This window comes from Falco cherrug, chromosome 11 (assembly GCF_023634085.1).
Source record: "Falco cherrug isolate bFalChe1 chromosome 11, bFalChe1.pri, whole genome shotgun sequence".
Lineage (NCBI taxonomy): Eukaryota > Metazoa > Chordata > Aves > Falconiformes > Falconidae > Falco > Falco cherrug.
The window spans coordinates 13,376,796-13,402,564 of record NC_073707.1 but is presented as its reverse complement, the minus strand read 5'-3'; the positions used below and the strand labels follow the sequence as shown (position 1 = coordinate 13,402,564).

The window sequence follows — 25,769 nt, the reverse complement described above, 5'->3', positions numbered from 1 at the left end:
AGTGGGTGTAAAAATAATGCAACCCTCAGTTTACGTGGGAATCAGGCCCAGAGAGTTGTATTGAAGACTATTTGAATTACATTCAGCACTGTTTATGGTTTCTGAGGAGTTGTAGAGCCTGTTAAAAATGAAATACTGCTTACAGAAAGGGGCTTATGTTTTCTATTCTGCTGAAAAAAGAAATAAGGAGGAAAAAATATTTGTGCCTGTTCAAAGGCTGTCCAAGGACAGCTTTCATTCTTTGTGACCCACTTACATTAAATACTTTCACAGGAACTCCTCAGATACTTATTTAAAAAAAAAAAAAAAGGAAAAAAAAAAAAAAGGAAAATCCAGATCAGTGCTTCTGATCTTCACTCTGAGGATACATCCAGCTTGCAGCCATTGACAGATATCTTGCATCCCTAGTTACCTGTATCAAAATTAAACAAAGCAAGAGATGAGCAGCACTGAAACTTAGAGATTAACTCTGTCCAAGTAAATATTAAATAGCATAGTTTAAGATAATTTAGTTTTTAAGAAACAGGGCAATCAATTGTAACTTCAGCCATCACAAGCTGACCTATTGCTCTTGTCCTCTTCCTCCAGTCAATATTTTTTCCCCCCACAATGTGAGTCCTTTGGGTATTTTTTCTGGTGTTACCAGACCTCCTTGGGTCCAGCTGGAAGCTTTCAGTAGCTTTTGACAGTAGGTGGACTTTGCCATGGTGCCAGTACAGTGAAAGTGGTGGTTACTGGACTCTCATCAGACAGGAACATGGCAACTTTGAAACCTCTTTGTGTGGCCGCTGCACAGCACTGATGGGCCTCAGCTTGCTCCACATCTTACATCCTTACTAGATATACACAGGAGCTGATCCCTCTTTTTGAGGTATTTGACTCAGAACAGATACTGCTGATAAATGAAACATGTTACAGACACTGTTACAAAGCAGTATGGGCTTTGAGGGACAATAAACAATGCTTTTTCTGATATTTCTTAATATTTTATCTGGGTAATAGCGTTTGACATTGCTTGAGGAACATGCAACTGGAAGGATTTGGGGGGTTGTGGTACGTCCCTCTGCACCTCCCAAGGGTTCCAGAAGGGAAAGAGGGAGGGCACAGAGCTCCAGGGAGCACTGGGCAGCAGTACTGCATGTACGCAGTGAGAGAAAATGCCTTTTGTGGAAAAAGAGAGTCAAAGGGGTAGGTGTGGCAGCATGCATCCACTTGTAGTCCTTTTGGATATCTTGTCAGTGACTAAAGTAGCAGCAATTAAGTTCTTCTTGGTGTTATTGCTTCCTAATGAAGAAGAAAATAGAAACTCATAAAGTCTGTCATAGTGTTTGTTGTGATTTGAAGATATTAACTAACCACTATACTACTTCCCCTGATACTGTGCCATGTTAGATCTGCCAAAATAGAAAAGATATTAAAAATTCAGTCTTTTCTTGATACAAGCCCTGAATTCTTGTTTTTCCCATCACATGAATATAGAGTCATTGATATTTTATGTGTCACACAGAATGGTTGAGATATCAGAGAAAGCTAATGAATTGCATAAGCATCTTATGCATCAGAGACATTTTTGACTTCCCAGCATGCAGAAGATTTAGCCTGTTGCCTTTACATGGAGTCTGCTGTAATGGTGCATGCCAGACGTGATAATTCATTTTTTGAAACGTGATCAGAAGAACATTTATGGAGGTGTGACAGAGACAGCTGTAGCCATCATTTGAAGCACTTTCCCATAGCCTGAAAAATGTATCTCCTTCTGGTTTTCTTTCTTGATGACTTTTTTAGGCATCGTTGACTTGCAACTGTTGAATGCAATGAAATTCCTAAAAGAGCAAAGGGATATAAAGGTTAAAGTGCCCGCAGCCACAGTTTCAGGACTTAATTGGACACTAGCTACTCAACTATGAGCATTCCCCCAAAGAATGGTGGAGTTTTGTAGGCTTCAAACAATGGAGATGCGTGGGTTGATGCCATCTGCAGCCTAGGGCTTGTGGAACAAAAAGACGTTTGAAGAAGAGGGGAAATTCTCAGAGATATGGTAGAATGGGAATGATCTGAAAGTAATCAATCATTACGGTGACATAAATCACAACACACAACAGCCCACAGCCAGAAGATGTCAAATACCGCCTGTAGCGCATCAGTCTCTCTGGCATCATCACTTTTGTGTGTTGTGCCACTGCTCTTTTGTGGGCCATCAATTTTGTTGGGCGATGAAACTCAAGAATGCTGCTGTTCCTCCTTCCTTGCTAATGCAAGCTTTATGATTGCGCACCCTAACGTGCGTTTAAGGCGCATTCATCCTTTGACCCGAACTAACAATTGATTGTGAGCTGGGTGCCAAGTCCGCCAGATGTTGCTTGATCTCATAATTACGTTAGTGCTATTGCTCCAGCGCAACAGCATCAAAACAATACCAACCAAGCTGGGGCACAAAGAGAGTCTGCAACTCTCATGTGGTCATCTGGTCCACGCCTGACATTTTTGCCTAAAGCTCTCAGATGTTAAACTTAATTTCCCTTCCTTGATTATAAGCAAAATGATCTGTGCACAATATTAAAAAAACATTTATCAGCTGGAAAACAGTAAAAGGCATGGCATAAACTCATATAAATTTTAATGAAAGGCAGACAAAATTAAGCAATAGTATTGTGTTCCTCAGGCTCTTATACACTTTTACTGAAAAGAGGATCTAGTAGAGCAGTTCAGAGTAGGGCTGGAGGATAAGCACAAAAACCATTGTTTTGAAATTTACTCCAGTTCTTCTCGTGGTTCAAAACACTGATCTGGAAGTCCTGTTAAATGGAGCAAGCATTATCCTCCTTTAACTTATTCCAATATTGATCATCAGATCAATATAAATCATAAATCCCTCCATTTGGATAGAAAGGCTCCATCTTTCTGCCGTTGCTTCTAGAATGACACATGAACTACTGGCTGCACAGCTCCTACCAAGAAAGTGTGCAAAGCAGCGAAGCAATGACTGTGGCCATTGTCTAACAGGGTCCGTGCCTCTGCGTTAGAGCGATGGCACATGGATGGTCCATACGGCAGCCTGAGCACAAGGCTCCAAATCCCACTACAAAAATACCTGAATGCGAATGACTCCAGCTACATTATCCTTCATCTTGTTATACTGAGCTGTAACTTGACAGCCTAGAGCTGAACCTATAGCAAGGACATTTTCAAGGCATTTTTTCCAGTCCTCGCATCCCCCCTGCTGCCAATGGGCATGGTGCCCCTCTCTCCTTCCCCTGCCTTGCAGCCTACAGAGCTCCGAGACCTGCGCTCGAGTCCTTCAGCACCGGTGGTGTATGTGGGAACCGAGGTTCAAGGGGCACTGTGTAGACCACTGTAATTTTCTGCTTTTTAAACAAAAATGTGGATGAGTTCTCATCAGGAGCAACTGCAAAATTACAGCATTTTCCTTCCCTCTCGGTTCTGAGCTAAAACGCATATCTCAAATGAGGCACAAGGAAAATTGTAGCACAGGACAGTAACTATCAGCTAAAAAGAATTCTAAACAATGCAGATTGGCTTCAGTGTGCTCTGAGAATATTCTCCATCTTACAGTATTTTAATTTCAAATAAGAATATAAAGCCATACCAGATATAAGAGAAATTTTATTTCCTCTACTACTACAATTTTTAAGCATAATGGCCCATGTAGACCAGTGGGCAAATATTATATCCTAAAGTTTCAAATAATTGCCATCTTTATGCTTCTTATCTGATCTTTAATAAATGTTATTTCACACAGTACAATTAGACTTCAGGATGTAAAACTCTGAGAGTAATCCTGAACATTTTAGCAGAGCTGGGTATTTTCAGGGTGCACTGACATCTATATTCTGATCTAACTAGTGGCACAAATCTGAAGCAATTTCCTTGAAATCAGTACAATTACATCAGCACAAACCCCATAAAAGTGGGATGAGAGTCAGACCTTTATTTCTTTTCCAGTCAGCTACAGAGATATAGTATTTTCCATTTAGTCAACTGAAAAGAACCTTAAAGGGATAGAAAGAAATGATAGAACTAAATTTTATTATTTAACATGTGGCAAACTTGGTTACTATTTTACCATAAGCATACGCAGGAAACAGAGCCTGCTGAAATAAAATGGAAAAAATTCACCTCAGGTGTTGTATCATGAAATCCAAGGAAGTGACATCAAAGATTAAACCTGGTCCATTTATTTTTAAACCATTTTGTTTAAGTATCAGATTTTATGTCTGGAGTTTTTCTCTACTCTGTGAATTTTAATTTATTTTTTTTTGTAAGCATAAAACTAAATAAAGATCAGAAAAAAAAAATTGTCACCTCAGTAGTGACAAAAGACCCTTGTATTGGGCACTCAAATTCTTTTGAGAGTTTTGGGTGTTGTGCATGGAAAAGCTGCAAACGGGGCTGAACGTACACATGGAATTTGGTGGACTGATGGTTTTAGCCAAGCAGAAGGCAGCCATTTGCCCATGGAGAAGCCATCACTTACTACCAGAAGCAGCCTTTTCATTCAAAGGGCAATCTTCTGGACTACTTGGTCACACTGAGACAATCTTAATTGTGTACTAGATAATGCTACCTCTTGGTCATTCCTTTTTCTTGAATGGAGAACTGGGAATGCCAGCCTTGTCAGAGCAGTCAGGGTTGCCGTTGTGTCTCCTCTTACCCCGTTCCACCAGCTGGGGAAGAGGTGCGATGGCCAGGGCTGCTGCGTTCTCCAGGGTGTTAGTCATTTCAGCTGATTCATTTCACTAGTTCAGAAAAGCGAGAGAAGAACACTTGGGAAACCACAGGAAAAGTTCCAAACTCATGGGAAAAAGAATTAAATGGACAGAAAAGGTCTTGTTTTGGTTAAATGGGAGCCAATATGGAAAACATAGCAGGGAAGGGAGAGGCGAGGTGGGGGCAGCGGGAGCGAGAGCTCCAGGCTGACCCTTTCCCGGTGGGCAGCAAGGTGTCCTGGAACTCCTCAGCATATGGAGGTCTCCTTTGGGGCTCTCCAGCATGGCCCAGCCCTCACCCCAAAGCTGGTGTGTTCTGGAGTATTTGCCTGGACTTTCCGGAGCCAGCGATGTTTGGAGGAATGTGGAAAGCTCGGTATGGATAAGATGTGTATCCATCACGCTAAATTTTGTTTCAAGTCCAAAACTGAAAACCTTTTTGTGGGAAGAAGTTAACTGGAACTGCTGAAGTTTCTTTTCATGGATTATTTAAGCAGTACAAGATGTTGTTAATTCTGAGATTCTTCCATGTTATTCAGGAAAGTATGTCTGATTATGTAAATTAAAAGTTGCTGCTTAAAAATATTTTGCTTGAGAGATTGCAAAGGCAACACAGTAAATGAATTAAGATCAGAGAGTCTTGCTCAAGTGAGAAGATTGCATAAGTAACCGCATGTGTTATTGAAAAATACATATTGTTTACAATGTATTCTTGCAAGATCCTTAAATATTTCACTTTGAGGTTTGCTTGATATAAAATATTGCATTTGTTCAAGCTGTCACACAGGCTGGGCTCTAAGCTGATTTGCAGCTACATGCGGATTAAAACCACTATGCTGCCCCACTGCAATTTTGGATTTAATTTGGTTACTTTCTGTCTTCTTAAGAGAAACAAGCGAGTTTTCAAACCAAAAGGCATTGACTGCTTACCTAATTAAAAATGTATCCATCTGCTGGTTTGGTGGCTGACTTGTTATTCAAAGCATGCAGATCTAAGTAGGTTGATTTATTTATGAAGACCTTATGACACTGAGAGATATGCACTCAAAAACATGTAAAAATAAATGTGGCTGCAGATGGGTAGACACACACAGATCTTTATGGGGTTCTAAATAACAGATAGAGAGAATTTGGAAAATGCGCTTTTCAGGGAAGATCCTTTTATGTTGCTTCCACGTGTTTAACATTTAGAGCTCAAATAACAAAGCAGCCAGCTAACATGTTGTGAGATAACTCTAGTCTAAATATCCTATAGTGCCTTTTAAGTTGCAATGATTATTTCTGAAAGCTTCATGTGAGTGATAGACTCTTAAGGAGACATCACGTTTCAGAGATGTTTTCTTAAAGAACACTTTAAAGTAAATTTTAATTGAAGGAGGAAACTTTATTTATATCTAGGAGAAATCACAAACATGCATCGGAATCAGGGTAAATGCTGTCTTCTTATATTTAATTTCATTGATGTATTGGCAAATGTCTCTCAAATTAAGTTTCTTAGTAACTACGCTCAGGCTTCAGAAACATTGAGTTCTAATGGATTCATTCTTGATGCTATAAATATTGTTGCAATCCTCAGGTAAAGTTTATTCATCAGTTTATGGGCTCTAGGAAATTCCCAGTGTAATGAAACCATCGTGGTATTTCCACATGGGGTGTGGAGCTGCTGGTGTTAAACCTCACATCGTTACTGGTGCAATTCCACTGGCATTAGCTGGCTTCTTAAACTAATACAAATGGAATAATACCCATGTCTTGTACGTAACACTCTCCACAAGGCTGTTTGTAGGTGGTCTGCATAGGCCACCTCAGAGGTATGAGGAAAATGGAACATGACGTGGCTGGGAACAACTTTGGAGTCGCTTTATGGCCTCTGTTTCTGTTTACAGCACGACTTGTAGTGGGTCCTTCTCAGGTTTTTTTCCACCCATGTGCCTGACAGTGTGTTTATTCAGGTTTCGTACATATTTGCATGTGTGTTTGTGTTCACAGGCAAAACAAGTAATTTTATCCAAAAGAGACAGAAATGATTCCTTTATAGACCACCTGATCACGCTGGTATCCTCTTAAATGGAAACTGTCTTGTACCAAAGGGTAAAGTTGCTTTCAGCAGAAATGTATTCTTTACCAAACCTTACATCGACAATTGTGTTCAGCTTCACAGAAAGATGTTTCCCTAAGCCCAAGGTCAGTTTAAACTGGTTTCCCAGTATACACATTTTCAGATTCCCTTTAAATCTCTTCTTATTTTCATGTCAAGACAAGCATGTGGGTGTCTTAGTGCCAACAAAATATAGAAACACGGTTTGTATGTAGATTTAGCCAAGGAGGATATTAGACTGAGCTGCCTTTTGGTAGGAAGCCATCCTGGCATTTCTTTGGAAAACTCTAGAGATGTTTGAATAATCCTTATGCTAACAGATGTCACCACTGGGAATCTGTTTTACTTTTACAGCTCTTTATTTGAGTATCCTGCTGGCATTTTTGAATATTTTGGAATGGTGGGGGAAACTCAAACAAATCTACATTGTCTCTTACTTTGATCCCTCCCAAAGATATATTTTGATGAAAGTTTCAGATAGTAACCAAGGGAGGAGAAAAACATTAATTTTACTATGCTTGTTCCTTTTGTGCGGAAGGGAGTGGACACAAAAAAATGACCAGCAATCCTTTCCTTTTGTTTCCAACACACTGCAAATGGCTGGGTTTTGTTTTCCTGGTGCTGTGCAAGCCCTTGAAATGGGGGACAAGGGATCGCAACGGGTCAAAGCAAATAGATAGTCACGCTCTTCCTTAGAATTGAGCCCATTGTTCATGTAGGGTAAGCAAGTTTTGCACTACTAATTTTAGTCTGCGTTAGACACTATGACCAATGTGGTAATGTGAATGAGGATTAGTAAGGAAGAATGGGCAGGGGAGACAGCTGAGGGGAAGGGTGGCATTCTTGTGCCTGTAAAAGCTGAAGTGGTTGCACATTTCTCCCCAAACATAATATTTTTGCTGTTTACCTCAGGATACTGCAAGAGGAAATGTTGGGGAAAAGCATATTGCTGGAAATATCAGCTGCATACGTGTTAAGAAAGTCTTACAATTGACTGTCTCAGTAAAGCAATAAAGTCATTTCTAGTGGAAACCTTGCCTTAAGGTAGAATTCAGAAAATTCAGAGCTCTTTACTGTTGTTACAGACCTGTGTACAAGAAAATTCATTCAGGGTTTGGGGCAGACTTGCATTAAAGGGATAAGGTGGTTAGTGCTGAAGGAAAAGTCAGAGGGGAATGGGACTTGACAAAGAGTGGTTGCAAACGAAGGGAAATTGTTTGTTGGTGCCATCAGTGTGTGAAAGAAGAGGAACTAATTTGTATGTCATAAATGAAAAAAATTCTTAAAATGAGGTTCATGCCTGCATAATGCAGGTACAGACCTGCGCACATTTTTTGTTTTAATGCTGCAGTGACGCTCAGATCCCTGAGAGTGGATTTGAGATCTGGTTGTGCTAGAAGCTATACAAGAATATCTCAGTATATGACAAGACCCAGCAGATGGGTATAAATAAAAAGAGAACAAGAAAATACAGTGGCAGCGTTACCCAGCACAACAAACTACCTTATTCCCCGAACTCTTCCAAGATCAGTGACAGTACTGAGGAAAATAATGGCTGCTGCTTTGATAAGAGAAAAGCAAGGAGTGGGTTTTTTCCATTGTCTTTCTTGCAGGTTTAATTTCTTTGCCTACTATTTTGTTTATATGCAGTTAATAAGAATTTGCAATATTCTGCTATAAAATCAGTGTGCAAATACTGAGCTAGAACACATGCATACGCATATGCATATACTCACTTTTCCCATTAGTGGTTCCCCTAAAATAGAAAAATAATTTCTTAGATAACAAACCACCATTCTTTGGTATCTGTAGCCTCTCTGAAATCAGGGCAGAGAAGCACAGCCAACGCTTCAGGTTCTGAGGTAAGCTCGTCATTATTACTTTAAGGCTGGCCAACCTATAGACCACAAGTCCCACACTGCCTTATAGATGTTACCAAACAAAACTGTGCATCTCCATATTCTTTGCAATATTGGAGCAACAGCCACGGGACACCTACAGTTCTCTCTGACCTGATATTTATTTAGTATCACTGTTTTAAGGTGGGCATTTGAGGTAATCACTTATCTCCAACTTCAAAAGTTTTGCTGCAGTAGGTGTTTAAAGAAGTCTGTGCAAAACTCGGAGCAGAGTCCTTCTCCCAGATGTAAATTCCCAATCTTAACCTTTCTGCTGTCCTGCGAATGTATCAGTCATGCCTGTGTGCATAGAAAAAAATGCACAAATGCTTTCCACTTTTAAGAACAAAAAGGAAGGATTTTATATTTAATTCTAAAGAGTTTTTCTCTGCCCTACTGTTAAAAAAATAGCACACATTTGAAAAGAAGGATAGGTTGGTTTGGTTTCTTACTTTAAACGCAAATAGTTTTCTTCTATATGGTTGCAATCATTTTGTTCATAATAATGGGTGGACTATTTCAGATAAGATGGTTTAATCTGAGTTAATTAGGATTTACATGCTATTAGAAGTGCCAGAAATCTTCAGTGCTCTGTAGGGAAGCTGTCTCTGGTGCAGTTTGATTGGTACCATCATTGCATAAATAATCTCTGAAAAGATCGCTGTCTCTCAACACACAGGATAAAAATGAATTAGAGCTCTGACAATCTGTTCTTTCAATTATTTTACCAAAAAGACAATTCAGAGACTTTGCACAAAAATTATCTGTATTTATACAGAACATTTAGTGGTGCAAAGAAAGTAATCCTGTATCTTTTTTTTTTTTTTTAAAGTAATGCCTGCAGTAAATTATGGCAGAAAACCTAAAAATCCACTATGAAAACAAATCTGGGAGACATTATTTTTTCATTGATATTAAATTTAGATTTATTCTGTTCCACATACAGGGTCCAATTCTGCCTACCTATTAAAGCTTAGTAACTAAGCTGCTACCAAAATTCAACTTTACCTTAGCACAGGACGGAATCTAGTTCAGAAATTTTAAACTGTGACCCTATTCTTGAAAGAGAAAAACTAAATCTGACTAAATGTTTTTTCTCACTGCAAAAATATGGCCGTGTGCTTTTAAAGAAGTCTGGATGCAGTTTGCAATGCTCTGTGCTTAGATGTTAGCCTTCAAATTCGACTAAGGCTCCTCTGAAATTGCTACAAACGGATTCCCTACAATTTTTTGGCAGAGGCTATTTCGCTGGCATTGGTCCCATCACGCATCGAGCTGGCTGTCTCTTGCAGGCGCTCCAAGGAGCGTGGTGAGGAGCCTGCCTGTGCAGCCTTCCCTCTGGCTGGTGGCCCTGGCCGCTGCCAGCACCTCTCCTCCCACCAACGCCGCTTGCCAGCACACAAGGCCAGCGCGCGCCAGTCCTACATCTTCATCCCAGTAACTTTTATTTTCTGGTAGCTGACGCTACTCCCAAATGATGCTGAATGAGTAAGCAGCACAGCTGCTAAGGAATGGCAGTACAAAGCCAGCAATACTCGAAAGCAGTTTGTAATAATTAAGGTGTCTGTTAACCTCCGCAGCTTTAAATAACCTTTCCATGAAAGGTAGGCAGGCACATTCCTCTCTGGGTTGCCGAGCATCTGTGCTAGCGCTGCAAACAACCTGCAGCCTCATCCAGTTATTTGCACTGGTTTATTGGTCACACTTTCACATGACAAAACCTGCGGGTTGCTGCTTGCCCCTGGTCTTAACGAGGGCGAGAGCTGCAGCGCGCTAAGCTGACACCTACCTTGCAGGGGTGGGCACTCGTATTTATGACATTTGTTCTGCTTATTAGGTGAAAAGCGGTAATGCCTGGTCTGACATCCTGGGGCATTTATTTCTCTTTTCTTCGCTCCGTCTGTACGGCTTTTCGGATTTTACCTTTCGCCAGTGCCCTTTGATGTCTGTTTATTTTAGGAAGCATAAACTGCACCGTAAACACTCCTAGCTTCGTAAATAGTTTTTGTAATAGGATTTCCTCTCGGGAGCTTAATAATGGCATTTTACAAATTTTAGAATAACTATGAGATTTGAGTTGTGTCATCAGTAGCAATGTAATAAATGATATTACTTCAATTGTCATTAAAATCCTGTTACATTTAACTCACGATTTTCTAGTTTTGCTTAACGTTGTTGGTTAGAAAAGGCAAAACATCTGTGCATCTGTCTGTCTACCGTTAAGCTGCCATGTGTGCCTAGTCTGAATAAAGTCACTATCACAGGTCCTGTAATCAGCATCAAGGCTTTAATAAATAGGAAACTCTTGCAATGATGAATGTGATTAAGAAAAGGAAGTGTAAATAATCTGCAGTGCCTAAAGCTCACTTTTTTGCAGAGTGGATTTGCAAATAAGCTATAAACCTGATCCTTTTCTTATTGAGGTCAGCAGCAAAACTCCTGCTAATCCCAGTTGAAACAAAATCATTCTGCCAGCTTGATGTTTATAGAAATGCATATTACCTTCACGTAGATGTTCTCCCCCTATGGCTTTTCGTATTACAGACTGCAACTTCATCTAAAGTAAACGTGACCTGAGGAATGAGTTCTTACTCAGTATCTAACAAAAAGCTGCTATTCTCAAATAGTTACCGGTAACTTTTGTCAAGTAATTTATCGGCAAATGTTTAATACTCACAGGTCCCTTAAGAATCAGTAAATCCGGGGAGGGAAAGGCTAGGCACATCCGAGCACTTCCACCGGGAAGGAGCCGGCAGTCACCCTCTGGTGCCAAACCTGATAAAGGTGCGCCCTTGGGGCATTGTTCCCTTGAAGAATGAGACTCTGTGGGTGTGTGTTCACTTCCTGGTGGAATTTTACACTCTTTTGCAAATAGCCGAGTAGTGTGGAAGTTGTGTGGGAGTGGAGTAAGTGGGTTTGCATTTCTGTAGGAAAAGGCTTTTCAGAGGGGTGATTTTTTTTTTACTGCAGGCTGTGGAATTGCATACTAAAGGAAGAGCTTGTGCTTCTTCCCCCCCCCTTTCTTCTTTTTCCTCTCCCCCCCCTGCTCCCCCAACTAGATGTAGTGCTGGGCCTCAGGAGGCCCATGAACACATCGAGCTTCCTACTGAGGCTGTCACTTGACTGACAGCAGAAAGCTTCTGGGGAGATGGACGAGCATGAGTAGGTGGACGTAGAAAAATGTAGAATGAAAAGATAAAGTGAAAACAGAACAGAACGTTCACCCAAAACCACAGCCCTTTCAGGGGCTGTAATGTGTTTAACTTCCGAATGTTGTGTTTATGATTGGGAAAAATGTAAAGCGACTGTATGTATGTAATGTAAGCGTATGTGTGTGAAAGAGACACTTGATATCCATTCGGAACGCTCTATTAGAAATGATATTAACTACAGAAATATATCCAAGACAAACCACGTGTGTCAGTGCCCAGCTACTTGTATACTAATATATCCCCTTGGTGTTCTAAAAGAAAAGGAAAACAAACTGTGAATGAGTAGGAAATACAGCAAACTTCCAGCCCTTACATTTCAAGATGACTTATGGTTTCTCAAAAACTCCATGTTTGTGTGTTCGTGTGCCTGTTTGTACCATTCAAGTCCTATGAACAGATTTCTAAGTAATTCAGCTGGGGTTGACCTCTATGAAGCAGCCAGGATCAAACATTTAACACATTGTCATAATTATTACAGTGTGTGCTGCAAATGAATGTAGTTTCACTAAGGAGCTGAGACAAATATAAGATCTGAGACGAATATCAGAGAGGCTGGCTGAGCTTTTTCGAGCTGCATTAAATTGACCGTTTAAATGGTGTAAACTTGATTATGGTGCAAACATGATTAGATCCCATCAAAGCCGAATCACTCCTGATAGTGAGTTACAATAATGTGAGCCGGCAGGTTGGCAGCAGTGCAGGCTGCCCAGTTAATAGGCAGTTAAGAAAAATGTAACAGATCTAATGGCTGTAACAAAATTTTAAGGAATAAATTTTGATGTCAGGTACTTTGTTGTAAGGTGGTGTTACTTGCTGAAGCTGAGAACAGAGTTTAGTCCAAGTATCAATGACATCTGTTAAAACCAAGCTGGGCTTTTACGATTCGTTGAAATGACACAAAGTAAGGAAATTGTGATTATTTTGGCAAGGTTTCTTAAAAAAACCCACCCTTTTCTTGGAGCCAAAATAAAGTGGATTTGGTAGAATTGTGAACATTTTAGTTTATGACATTTGCAGGCCGTTTTTACTTTGTCTGTGTTTATTTTATGGGCATTTTTTTATCAAATTAAAGTTGCATTAATATAATAGAAATACTTTTAAGGTTTCAAAGTATTTAACATTTTTTAATGACAACTGACTTTTCTGGCATTGCAACAAGAATAACTTCAATTAAAAAAAGAAGATGTTTTGATGCTCCACCATTCCCATTAAGTTTATCCTGACTTGTAGTAGATCTGTCAGACACATCAAAGATGTGAAAACAAGAACACTCAGATTGCTTTAATTGAGGACTGCCTATATTTTTGTGTAAATAATAAAAAAGGAACTAATCCTTTTCTTCCTCCTCATTAGGCCAAGAATTCTTGTAGATAATTAAAGTCAGGAAGTGTAACTTTTAACAGTTGCAGTGACTGTGCTGCACTGTTTTCTAACTCCCATTATCCGAGCAGCTGCTTTAAAGATTTATTTTCTACAGAAAAATACACCAGCTATCTTTGCAGGGTTGTCTTTACAGTTCTGCTAGTGGGTACTCCAAAATAAATGTATAAGGCAAAAGAAAACAATCCAAGCCTCAGACCATAGAAACCTCATTGTAAATACTGCGTTAATAAGCCCTTTTAAAAAGTTTTAAAAACAAAAAATTGCGTTCCTACCTAGCTCTTGCCTTAAAATTAAAAAGAGGTGAAAGATACTCTATATTTTGAAGTAAAAGGTAGGAGTAAGAGTGTTTAAAAGTCTTGTATTTTACGGATATTTGAATTTGGGAAAACGCAGAGTGTTTTAAAGAGAAAACGGCTGGTTCACAACAGGCGTGTTTGCTGTTGCACAAAATTGTTACTCGAACCTGAGGATGTATTCGAAATAATTTTTAACTCATCGCGCTTCTGCAGGGGTTCCGTGCTTAAACTAAACTTAACGGCGGCAGTAATTCGTTTCACCGCCGGCAGAAGAAACGTCTTTATAGAGTCAGGGGGCCGCTCCCGAGGCCGGGGCGCTGGGATGGGACGGGACGGGACGGGTCCGTGTCCTGCGCGGGGCGGCGGGAGCCCGCTCCGCCTGCGGGTCCGGGGCGATGCCGGGGACCGGGGGGCGATGCCGGGGGCCCAGGGCGGTGCCGGGGGGTCCCGGGGCTGCCCACGCACCGCTCCCGGCTGACTCCAGCAGGGTTTTGTCCCCAGCCGAGGGGACAGCGCGGCCAGGCGCAGGGGGCTGCCCCCCTCGGTGAAGGGGGCTGTTACTGCCGCGCTAACCTGGGGGAAACTGAGGCAGCGCCCCCGCCCAGTGCCTCAGGTGAAGACCGAGGGTGGTGCCGGCTCCGCACCCGCTGCCGTTTGCGGAGCTTCCCGAAGCAGCAGCGGCGCCGGCCGCCCCTGGCAGCCCTACCGGTAACGGCAGCGGCTCGGGCGGAGCCCCGGGAGCCAGCGGCGGCTGCAGCCCGGCCCGCCCCGCCCCGGTAGCCCCCGAACCGCGCGGGGCTGCTCTGGGGGGCGGCCGCTGGCCCCTGGGCCTCGGCAGCGGTTGCCGCTCGGGCTGCGTGGTGTACCGAGGGCTCCGCCGACTTTTAAAAACTCCATATTTGTTGTGAATGCGCGTTTCGGGAGTATTTTCGAAAAAGTCGCACGGTCGAAGCGTCCGGAGCAAAGCCGGGGTGCAGCTGCCCGCCCCTGGCTGAGGGCACACCCTCCGCGCTGCCTCACCGGCACCGGCCGACGCAGGTGGCACCGGCCGCGGAGCGGCTGGGAGTCACGGGGGGATTTGCGTGCGGGTCCCGTGCGCAGCTGTGGAACGGGGCGTGTGCGGGGCGTGCGCGGCCCCGCAGCCCCGGGCGCTCGGCGGGGAGCGCTCCTGGCCCCGGCCTGTTCTGAGCCGCCCGCACGGTCGCTGCCCTTGTGCACAAAAGCTTCAGCGATTCGCGTGGCCGGGGGAGCTCCGCCGGGAGCTGCTGCGGGTCCGCCCCCGCTGCCCGCTTCTCCCCGGCCTCGGTGGGAAAAACGCTTCCCGGCGGTGCCCGCCGAGCCCCGCGCCCTCCCGCCCCCCCGTCACCGGGGCACCGGCCGCCCAGGGGCGCACCGCCCCCGCCAGGTGGCGCTGTTGCTCAACGGTGGCGCCGCGACGGGCGGGGCGGGGCGGCGGGAGCTCGCGGGGCCCGGGGCCGCCCCGGGCTGGGCGCGCGGAGGGGGCGCGCGCGCGGCGTGCCTGTGGCCGTCCGCAGCGGTCCGCCGCACCGGGGCAGAGAGCGATCGCTGCCCCGAACTGTTTTATTTTTGGTTTTTTCCCCTTCTTTTGTCATTTTTCTGTGCTCGGACACTGTTAATGCTACAGACCCCCGCGGAGCGCCCCCCTGCCGGCGGGACCCCTGCGCTCCGCCGGCTCGGGGCAGCGCGCCCCTCGGCCCCGCAGCCAGCTCCGCGCCGGCGAGCGGGGGGCCGGGGCGAGGCGGGGCGAGGCGGGGCGGCCGGCGCGGGGCGCGCATCGATTGGTGGTGAGGCCTGACGGGCAGGCTGCGCCCCGCCCCCTTGGCAATGTCTATCGCCCGCCGCGCGCCCCATGTAGGCAGTTATTCCGCTGGGATAGAGCGGCCGGAGCGGCGGCGGCATGGCCGGGGTCCCGTTCTGCGCCCTCCTCCCGCTCCTCGTCGGCGTGTGCGGGGCCGTCACCGGCTCCCGGGTCTATCCCGCCAACGAAGGTGAGGCGCCGCGCGCGTCCCGCGGCCGGGCTCCGCGCTCCCCCGGCGGGGCGCCGCGGGGAAAGTTCGGCGTCCCTCCGGGCGGGCGGTGGGCGACGCACCGCTCCCCGCCGGCCGGTAGCCGTGCGGCCGGTGACCGGCCCGAGCGGCGCTCCGGGGGCCCGCCTGCGGCGGCGGCACAGGTGTCCCCCCGCGCCGCCGCCGGTCCCCTGTGCCGGGCCGGGCCGCGGGGGTGCAGCGCTCCCGCGAGTGGCGCCGGGGCGGCCCCGCGCCGGCAGGGTGGCTCATTCAACCGGTTTTCCCGGCAGCTCTCGGCGGCTCCGCGCCGTTCCCCGGGGCCGTGCCGTAGCCCGTCCCGCGGGACGGTTCGGCGGCGGCTCCGCGGGGGAAGCTTGGCTGGGCTGGGCGGGGGGCGCCGTCCCCGTCGGAGACTCCCCGCCGGGTCCGCCGGTGCCCGGCCGCGCTGCGGGACGAGCTCCCGGCAAGTAACAATTCCCCGCTCATCGCTGGCGTGCCGCCGCGCCCGCACCGTGCCCGGGGAGCGTGGCGCTGCGGGTCCGCACCGTGCCCGCTGCCGCTGCCCGCCGGGGCCGGGCCGGGCGGCTCCGCGGGTCTGACCCGGCCCGCGCTGCGCGGTCCTGGGGCCTCGGCGCAGTCGGAAAGAACGTTTCCCGTCGGAGGTGGGTGCGATCGTGCTCCAGCATCTGGAAGCGCTCAGGTGAACGGTTTGCTCTAACACCGACTGCCTTTCGGCGGCTGGGATCTAACCTGTGTTATTTGTACCTTTCTGCAGTTACCTTGCTGGATTCCAGATCGGTTCAGGGCGAGCTGGGGTGGATAGCAAGTCCCCTGGAAGGAGGGGTAAGTTTTAAAGCGCTATCTGATCAAAAGGGTAAAGGGGGTGATTAGTAACTTTCAGAGAGTCCTAATGGCTCGATTATTGTTGATTGTGGTGAGGAGGTCGGGTTTCCTCCCTGGCTTACCGAGTGAATTACTCTTTGTTGGAGAAACTCTATACTCCCTTTGGATAGTTCTGTCATGGAAGAAGTGGAAACCAAAAGGGCAGAAAAGAGGTTTCAGAATTGGGAGATTGGTTGAGGCATGGGCTTAGATGCCTATTTAAAACAAATACCAACAAGAAATGTGATCTGGCGACTGTACTGGCATTCTTGATGGTAATTATTATATCTGTGGGCCGTCTCGGCTGGGAGATGTTCAGGGCAATTGCTGTTCTATTCCTGGACGAAGGAGTAGGGAATCAATATACAAGACAGACCTCTTGGCGTGACGGGACAGTTGTCCTATTTCAGGGTTGTAAACATCATGTGTTTTGGTCTCTGAACAGATAAACTGAAGGACCTGGTGCTTAATGGTGATTCCTTGGAGGGTTTTTTTTTTTTCTTTTGCGATGGTGATGTGATGACATTAAGAGATTCGCACACCCATTGCCGGGGCTTAGAGCCCCTTTGCTTAGTGAGCTGCAGGCATGGTATCTCAGCTAACTTAGCTTTAGATTAGCGGATGGGCCCCTTGTGCTCCCCCAGCTGTGCCCCATCCTGCAGGGTGCCCAGGGCCTCTGTGGGAAACTGCTGAGAAGGCTGGACTTCGGAGTTGCGGGGATCTGGTGGAGACTGTACTTCATGGGATCTCGAGGGATTTATTTTTTTAATAAGCAATTAGAAAGGCCTTTTCTTTCTTAAAGTGAACAATTTAAGAAAAATGCCAGCAATGCACACTAAACATTAATATAAGAAAACCCACCTCAAATCCTTTTACTATGGAATGAGTAAAGCGGCTTAGTATGCTTAAGCAGAAGTAACTAAATCAAACCGACTGAAAAATAAAAGTACTGAAAGATCAGGGCCTGTGCACAGAAAAGCACTGGATTCTTCAGGAAAACTACAAATTTACTTTTTTGTGTGTGTTCCCACTCGTAATTGGAAGAAGCAGAGCTAAGGAAACAGCAGTGAGTGGAAGGAATCTGAGGTTGCCTTGGCTGGTGATGCATTATGCATAAGCCCTGAATAACCATAACATGGGAGAATGGGGGATTGTTTTGCTCCCCTATTGTTGTTCTGGGTGAACTTGACTACAGACCTGGCTTGTGCTCTGCCTAAGCACGCTGTGCTGTCCCTGAAACTCATTTTTTTTTTCTCTCTTTTCTCGGTTTTTCAAAGAGTGGGGAGGTGATTGGCAGGCCTCTGGCAGCGCCAGTGGTGCACATTCACTGCTGATTGCAGGCAATTGCCCTCATCTTTTGACAGTGTGGAAAGGTACAGCTCTATCTCAGGGAGAGTCGGGCTTCCTTGTTAAGCCTGTTCCTTGGAAAGGTCAGTTAATGAGACAGGGTCTTTCACATGGCTCTCCAAGGGATATCTACGCTGTATATTAGAACAGGACCTAAAGTACAAGTTTTAATAAGTCAGTAGTAGAATTGATGATCAGAGGACAGCTGTATATTATTAATGGCTGTTGGATTCTCCCTTTCCCCCCACGTTTTCTCTGAAAGCGTCAGGCAAGCTTGAGAAAGAAATGTGTGTTCTTATTGTGGACGTGACTCGTTTCACTAAACCTGCACACGTGTGTTCTATTTTTAAGCCAGTAGTGAAAAATTTAAGAGTACATGGTCTGTCTCTGGGATACAGTGCTTGGAAAGCATTTATTTTAACTTCATATGCTGCAGATTTATTGCAAGCAGCAGAAGTGAACTCCTTTATCTTCCTGGGAATATTCTTTCCTTCAGTGCTGGTTTTTCTTCTAACTGTGTGTACCTTATTGTCTGTTTAAAAAAGGTGTTTTTCTACAGCGATACCACGCAGCTCCTGAAGTGTGAGGGTTGTGTGGATAAGAAGGGCTGGAGATAAACATAGTCATTCAGCAGTGACTGGCAGTAATCAAATATATAGTAGCCCTGGAGGAATTAATGAATTGTGTTATAAATGTAATTAATGATTTACTCTTGCATTTCACAGTTGAAAAGCAGGTTTTGTGTCTAGAATGTTTTACTCTGCATCATTAAGCTGTGGGAAGAGTTGAATTATGAAAGTTAATGTCAGCTTCAAAGCAAAAAGTTACAGCTTTGACCACATACTTAGAGCTACAAATCATTTACGGTGGCTGGAAATTTGGGGCTGTCTGTAGTTCTTTTCAGCTCTGGCAGTAAGATGCGCTTAGGTTTGTCTTGTGTTCATGTGTTTATGAAATAAGAAACTCAGTTCTGCATATTTGCATGTTTGTCAGGAGACAAGGGCGTGTTGAGAACCTGATCCGAAACTTGCTGAATTTAGTTGCAGTCTGTCCGTTGACCTCAGTGGTCTCTTCATTGAATCCTCTAGCAGCATCCTCCATTGTGTAAATGCACTAAAGGAAATCCCTTCAACAAGTATTGTTTCCCTCTGCTTCTTCCTTTCTGATGTGCCACACGCAATAGGTAGCATAGACAGTCTGAAGATAAGCAGAAGGGAAAGTGATGGATCATAAAGACAATATTGTAACAGTAAACTAACTCTGTGGCAGCCGTAAATTAAACAACTGTCTTCTTACTAACACCATGTTACACTTTACATTGATAGATGACTTTTTAAGGTTTATTTTTTCCTTTTCTGTGAAAAGGAGTGACATGCTGAGTATTGATCCCTCCCCCCCTTCATTTTAATTTGCAGTTATCTCTAGGCAGCAAATAAAATATTATTTTTTCTGCTTCTAGTGACTCATGGTGCTAACTACTGTCATTCTATAAAGGGATTTAGCTAAGCTGGAATTTTTTTAAGTAAAAATCACTTGCATAAGAGCAATTCTTGTGAGAAGAATGTAGGATATTATACAAGAAGCCCTTTAATGTTAAGAAGGCTTCTGTTTATCAAAGCCACTGCTTCAATAGTTCTGAAAAGCGCTTCTGGGAAGTCTCTTTAAAGTTACTACTGTTATCCTTGGAAAACTTTATATACCTCACTGTATTGCCTGCAACCCAGACAATAGTTATCGAATACATTATTTTTTTTAAGAAGGATTTTTCTAATACCGAAGCTTTATGGTTGGGGTTTTTTTTTTTCTGGAAAGATATCTCTCCCTACCAGGACAGCACTGTGATAAACTTTCTTCTGTCTATGATAATCCATAAAACAATTTTTTTCAGAACGGCTGGTTATGCCTGCTTTCCTTTTCTAAGTTTATCATGTTGAACTACTGAATTAGGGACTGATAGCTTCTTTCAGTACCTTCCCTGGATTGCACCTATTGTTGTTGCTTCATAATTATGCCTGTTAGTTTGGCACTTCTGAAGATGCCTGAACTGGATTTTTGAGGGGTGTAGTTGTGAAGCATGTTGCTACTCTGATCTTTCAGCACTTACCCTCTCTGCTAACCTTTTGGGTTTTTGAGAATGTGAATCACACATTTCCTCTAGGACGAAATGTATAATATTCCTTCTTTTCCCACCTTCCTGCTAACAAGAAACATTGTTTGGATAGCGAAGTTATGGCAGTGTTGCTGGTAGACTGACGATGATCTCTCCTTACCTGTCTCGATCTATAAGTGCCATGTGAGTCAAGGACTCTGTTCTCTGTAGACAGCTATTCCTGCGCAGCTCCAAAGTAAAGACTGTTTGCTGAGTGTGTCTGGAATATTGCTAGCTCAGGGAAGTTGGCAGCTTAGAGAAATAATAAGGGGTGGCTTAAGAGTTTAAAATACATGGTAGTGATGCCAGAAATGTGGATGTTACTCTCTCTGCCCTGTGCTTTTTGTGTAACTAAGTCGTGCGATCTCACTGTGTGATGTTCTCATGTATAAGGTGGGGTCTGTGCATTACCTGCTGCAGAGGACGCGCCGCAGTGTCAGTGCTGTGCAGCTGCAGGTACCGTGTGTGGCCCTGACCCTGGCAGGGGCCTGTGGACAGAACTGCAGTGCAAATACACGCAGTCAGTCGATGGAGCATTCTTGGATTGGTTCAGAGGGCCTTGAAAACACATGGCTGCTCCTCAGTGTTCCTTGATTTGGAGCTTGTTTCTCCTGAACAGGTGGTTCTTCTAATGTTCAGGTAGCCGAGTTCCTGGCTATGGCCTGGTCAGCTGGTGGGTTTGTTATTTTTTTTTGTTTGTACTTTTTCTGTTGGAGGAAAACAATTTCTGTGTTAGTTGTGGAAATGCAGATTGTTTGCTGTGAAGCTCTGTTGTTCCTTTTAATGCTGATCTATTTTTCTTCCCCTTTCCCTCTTCACAGTGGGAGGAAGTAAGCATTATGGATGAGAAGAATACTCCGATCCGCACCTATCAAGTCTGCAATGTGATGGAGCCCAGTCAGAATAATTGGTTACGAACTGATTGGATTCCCCGTGAGGGGGCTCAGAGGGTATATATTGAAATCAAGTTCACGCTAAGAGACTGCAACAGCCTGCCAGGTGTCATGGGAACTTGCAAAGAGACTTTCAACCTTTATTACTATGAATCAAACAATGATAAGGAGCGTTTTATTCGAGAGAGCCAGTTTGCCAAGATTGACACCATTGCTGCTGATGAGAGCTTCACCCAGGTGGACATTGGCGATAGGATCATGAAGCTGAATACAGAGATAAGGGATGTGGGACCGCTCAGCAAGAAGGGGTTTTACTTGGCTTTTCAGGATGTCGGTGCCTGCATTGCTTTGGTGTCTGTTCGTGTCTTCTATAAGAAGTGCCCATTGACAGTTCGAAACCTGGCACAGTTTCCAGACACCATTACTGGGGCTGATACATCCTCTCTGGTGGAGGTTCGCGGCTCCTGCGTCAATAACTCGGAAGAGAAGGATGTGCCAAAAATGTACTGTGGGGCAGATGGTGAATGGCTGGTGCCCATTGGCAACTGTCTGTGCAATGCTGGCTACGAAGAACGCAATGGTGAATGCCAAGGTAGGGTGAGCCATATTGTACTCTTCATTGGGGCTTAGTTGAATGCATAATTGAATCGGAGATGAGAGTAAATGGAGTAATGCCAGTAATTAGCAGCCCCTGTGGGATGTAGTGGGACAGAGGGGTTTAATGAAGAAGTCCAATAGCTCCAGGTGGCAAGGCTAAGAATTACGTAGTGCAAATGGCACAGTGGGCAGAAGGTGAAACACATTTTCTAGCAGGCGCTTAAATTTGAATTGGCTCACAGTAGTCACCAAAATGTGAATGACTGGAAGACAGTGTAGTTGAGCTGCAGTCAATTAAAAAGACAAATCTTTCACATTTTATCTGAAGTGAACTTAAGCACAGGAAATTCTGGCAAAGTCTCATTCGGATAATGCAGTGGGGTAAGAACCGGTCAGGGAGGGGGGGGGGGAAGCAGGAGTTTTAGCCAGATCCCTTTCCCACCTTGGGAAGGGGAAGTCTTTGGTGTTTTACTTGTTGCAGATTTTTAGCACTAAAAACCCTTTGATATTTGACACTGCTGCCTTTGTTAAATATTTTAATTTCTTAGAGGGTCTCTATTGTCAGCTTAATAATAGAGGTGCTAGGATACTCTTAGAAATGCTAAAAGTCTTCACCCCACCCTCCCACACACACCATCCTGTGTGCTGCAGAATTGGGGATTAAAGTTTGTATAAAAGACAGATTATCCTAAAAAGAAGAAAAACCTCAATACCTATGTGTTCTCTTCACCTCCCCTTTCTGTAAAAAGAAGTCATAAAAGGTTAGGGGAGAAGGGAGTTTATAAATAAAATATCTTTAACTTCAGCTTCTAAACTCTTGCTCTTGTAAGCATAAATTAAGATCAAACTTGAATGGATTCTTGCACAGGTCAGTGGGCTTGATTTTACTGGGTGCTGAATTGATGGTGCTCAATTCCTTGGTGGATTTGGAACCATGATTTTGGAAAAGGCTCTTTAGTGCCAGATGACTTTGCTTCACATCTCCTTGGTGTGTTTTTCAGTAGGTCACTTTTTTTCATCTTGAGACTGAGAACAAGATAGTAGAGCAAGTAACTGCCTGCTTTTGTGCTGCGCTCCTAAGAGAACAGTGTCTTTTGAATGTCCTATTTGATTTTTTTTTAAATGATGATTTACAGTCAATATGAAGTTCATTTATGATGCATGGAAGTTAAGCTTTGGTAAGAAAGAAACATCGAGTATAAGCTTCAGCCTTTAATTCTGGTGGTTTTGCTGTATGGAAGATGCCCAAGTGTGTCAGATCAGCAACAAAATTACCACAGGCTGTAGAGAGAGCTGAAAGATGAGCTGGTAACAGAGCATCCTGCCTGGGGTAAATTACTCTGGTTGGTTGTTGGGGATTTTTTGGTGTGCTTTTGGTTTGTGGGTGGGATTTTTTGTTGTTTTTTTTAATCCCCTGAATGGAAAATTGAAAACCTGTGTATCATTGAACATGCAAACCTGCGGCTGTGGTACTGCTGGCTGGGGACGTACTGTTGCTTTCTAATGGCTGGGTAGCTTCTGGGCAAAGCTTCTTGATACCTTTACAGCCTGGGTTGTGAGAGGAAGAGGTGAATGGTGGTGGGGAGAGCATCTTGGTTTATTGCACAGAGATTATTCCGCCTTCTCCTGAAGGCCTATTGGGTCAGTAGTGAGTCACTCTGACACAGATCTACCATTTTTCGGCGTCAGTGGGCCCAGACGTGATGAGCTAATGCCTAACAAATCCTGTGTTGTTCAAGGGAAATCTCTTGAGGTTTTGCTGGTGAGCAGTGGTGGTAGTAGGATGCTTTTTTTTAATTTATTTTTATGGTGCTGGACTAGACCTTGGGGATGAATATCAGCTTTCCTACTGGCTGCACCTGGGGAAGCTTGGGCTCAGGAAACCTAATTCTTTGTTTCCCAAATAAAAGAAGGATCAGGTGATGCCATATTTACAAAGGAAGTAGAAATGTTCAGTCTGTTGGGCTCTCCAGAGCAAAGCTGGCCTGTGTTAGTCATTTTGAGAGGATTTGAGCCAGCACGTAATTTGAAAGCGCTAAACCCATTTCATCAGCATTTATTTGTGGTTTCCTTTTCCTCACGTTTGCCATTCTTCATCCACAACAGTTTACTGGGAAGCTCTTCTTCACGAATTTGTGAAGTTTACCAGAGCTCTGTGGCTTGCTCTCTGGTTTCCAGCGAGGCTGTTAAAGCAGTTTGGCCTTTGACACTGTTGAATGAGGCTTCCCCTTTTCTTTCCCCACTTAACTTCGTAGTTCAGCAAATGTTCTGCTCTGGCAGGTTTTTGGCAGGGAGGAGGAGGAGGAGGATGAAGTGAGGAGGATTCCTGTGGGTTTGGTACAGAGGGTTGGGGGTGGGGGGAGAGACTTGGGGGTTGGGACTGGGGCTGGTGAGCAGGTTCCACCTCAATTGTTTTTCAGTAGGTTGACTGTGGCAGGACAAATACAAGGAAAGGTCAGAGTTTGTCCGTTCCCTCATCCATCTTCCCCTGTGATCCTAGGGTCAGAGTTAGGATTGATTAAGATCTTCAATGTTTGACAAAAGCTCGGTGGGCAGAAATAATTTAGGCCAGTGGATCGGGGCTTTGCACTTGTTGGGGAGATTCCTGGGAGAATTCGGAGCTCCCTGTCCTCTCCTGGGACCTGCCTCCTGCTGCACAGTGCTGCGATGGAGCAGCTGGCGCTTGGGTTACCCTAAAAATTGCTTTAAGTTCATTCAACATTTTGATTTTTAAATAATACATCTTCCTTGAGCTGCTTTTTCTTAATTTCTGGTGTGTGGGAAGTGTAATGGGAAGTCACTTCACATCTAAGGTGGTTCCTGTAGTGGGAGTTAATGACTCTCTGACCTTGAACAGGACTTTAAAATAAATTCTGTCAGTGGAATGGAGGTGTTTGAATATGGTGACAAAAAACTGTCCTTCCTCTGACTGCTATTTTGCTTTTTCCCAGGTGATGTTATTGATGATAATTGTCTTGCTGAATATCCGTGTGTATATGTATATGCAAAAAGCCAGGGCAGAAAGGGAAAGGAGCAGATTAATTAATCCATATTTATTTGGGAAGCTTCACAGGTGTGACGCAGGAGTAGTTTTGCAAAATTGGTCCTGATCTGTAGAAATCAGGTGAGTGCTGATTCTTTGCTTACAGCTGCACTTGTAGCTGTGAACTTGATGCTAAAAAAAACCCCAACTTGCTGCTGTTTTGGTGTGGGGTTTTTTTTCCTTATTAGGATTTATTCTCCCCCAGTCTTCCTGTGTTATTGGCTATCCCTTTAGGAGAGCATAAACATGGAATATTGTTGATGGAACATGACTATCTCAAGTAGTGGCACATCTCAAGGCTAAGGTAATTAGCGCTTTAGGGCAAAGTTGAGACATAAAGTAATTTTAAACTTGTATGCATCATTGTTATGTAAATTGTTTTGTTACACATTCATATAATGTGGTTTGGATTTAGTTATGATTTCCTTATGATAAAACACATATCCTTTTAACTCAAAGCAGGAGGGGGGGAAACAAGCAGGAAGAGAGAAAAGACAGATTAAAGAAGCAATAGACTGTAGCCATCTGTGATGATTTTGATGCTGTGAAATTAAAAATCTCAATTTTAGACCTGCCATTTAGTATAAATATGTGAGACAGTTGAGATTTTTACTGTGATATTGTAAAGGTTATGAGAGCCAACAGCTTTGTCTTCATCCACACTTGCTTTTTTGAGTTGTGAATCGGCCAATTGGCAGAAAATCCAGTGTCATTTAAAATATGGCTCGGTCCTGGTTTCATATCACTGCTGTATTTAGAATTTTCCTTCAAACTTTGATAAGAGCATTCCTAAGAAGTAATAATTTGAATGAGAAGATTCTTTTTATCTCTGAGGCTTTGAAGAGTGGCTGTGATTGAGAGCAGCAGTTCAGTTTACGCCAGCAGGGTACAGTCTAATTATATTTTTTTCTGCGATATGATTTTTGGATGGTGGGTTTTGTAGGGGTGGGGAAGTGAAGTAATTTGTGTGTACTTTCCCATTTTAGTTATAGACAACTTTTTTGTCAGAATAACACTGATGAACAGTCTGGCTGCACAAAAGGGTAATCAGAAGGGTGACTAAGTCTGCACAGATTTGAGATTTCAGAAGGATTTTTTCAGGTTGATTATATTTGGCAGGGAAAGAAAAAATGCACAGACTCAACATGTTAGGTTTTTAAAGGAGCTGAGAAGACGGAAGCTACCAGGAGGGACATGGGAGCGATACTGAAACACAG

General features: G+C 44.3%; 1 protein-coding gene across 1 annotated transcript in view; it reads left to right on the top strand.

The window, feature by feature from the left end:
- Positions 1-15,491: 15,491 nt before the first annotated feature.
- EPHA4 (EPH receptor A4) overlaps positions 15,492-25,769 on the top strand; it is a 107,128-nt gene continuing 96,850 nt past the window's right edge. Inside the window, exons 1-3 of the mRNA XM_055723927.1 lie at positions 15,492-15,623; positions 16,417-16,484; positions 20,841-21,504. Coding sequence (XP_055579902.1) covers positions 15,533-15,623; positions 16,417-16,484; positions 20,841-21,504 — 823 coding nt within the window. The 5' untranslated portion in view covers positions 15,492-15,532. The remainder of the gene's footprint in view (positions 15,624-16,416; positions 16,485-20,840; positions 21,505-25,769) is intronic.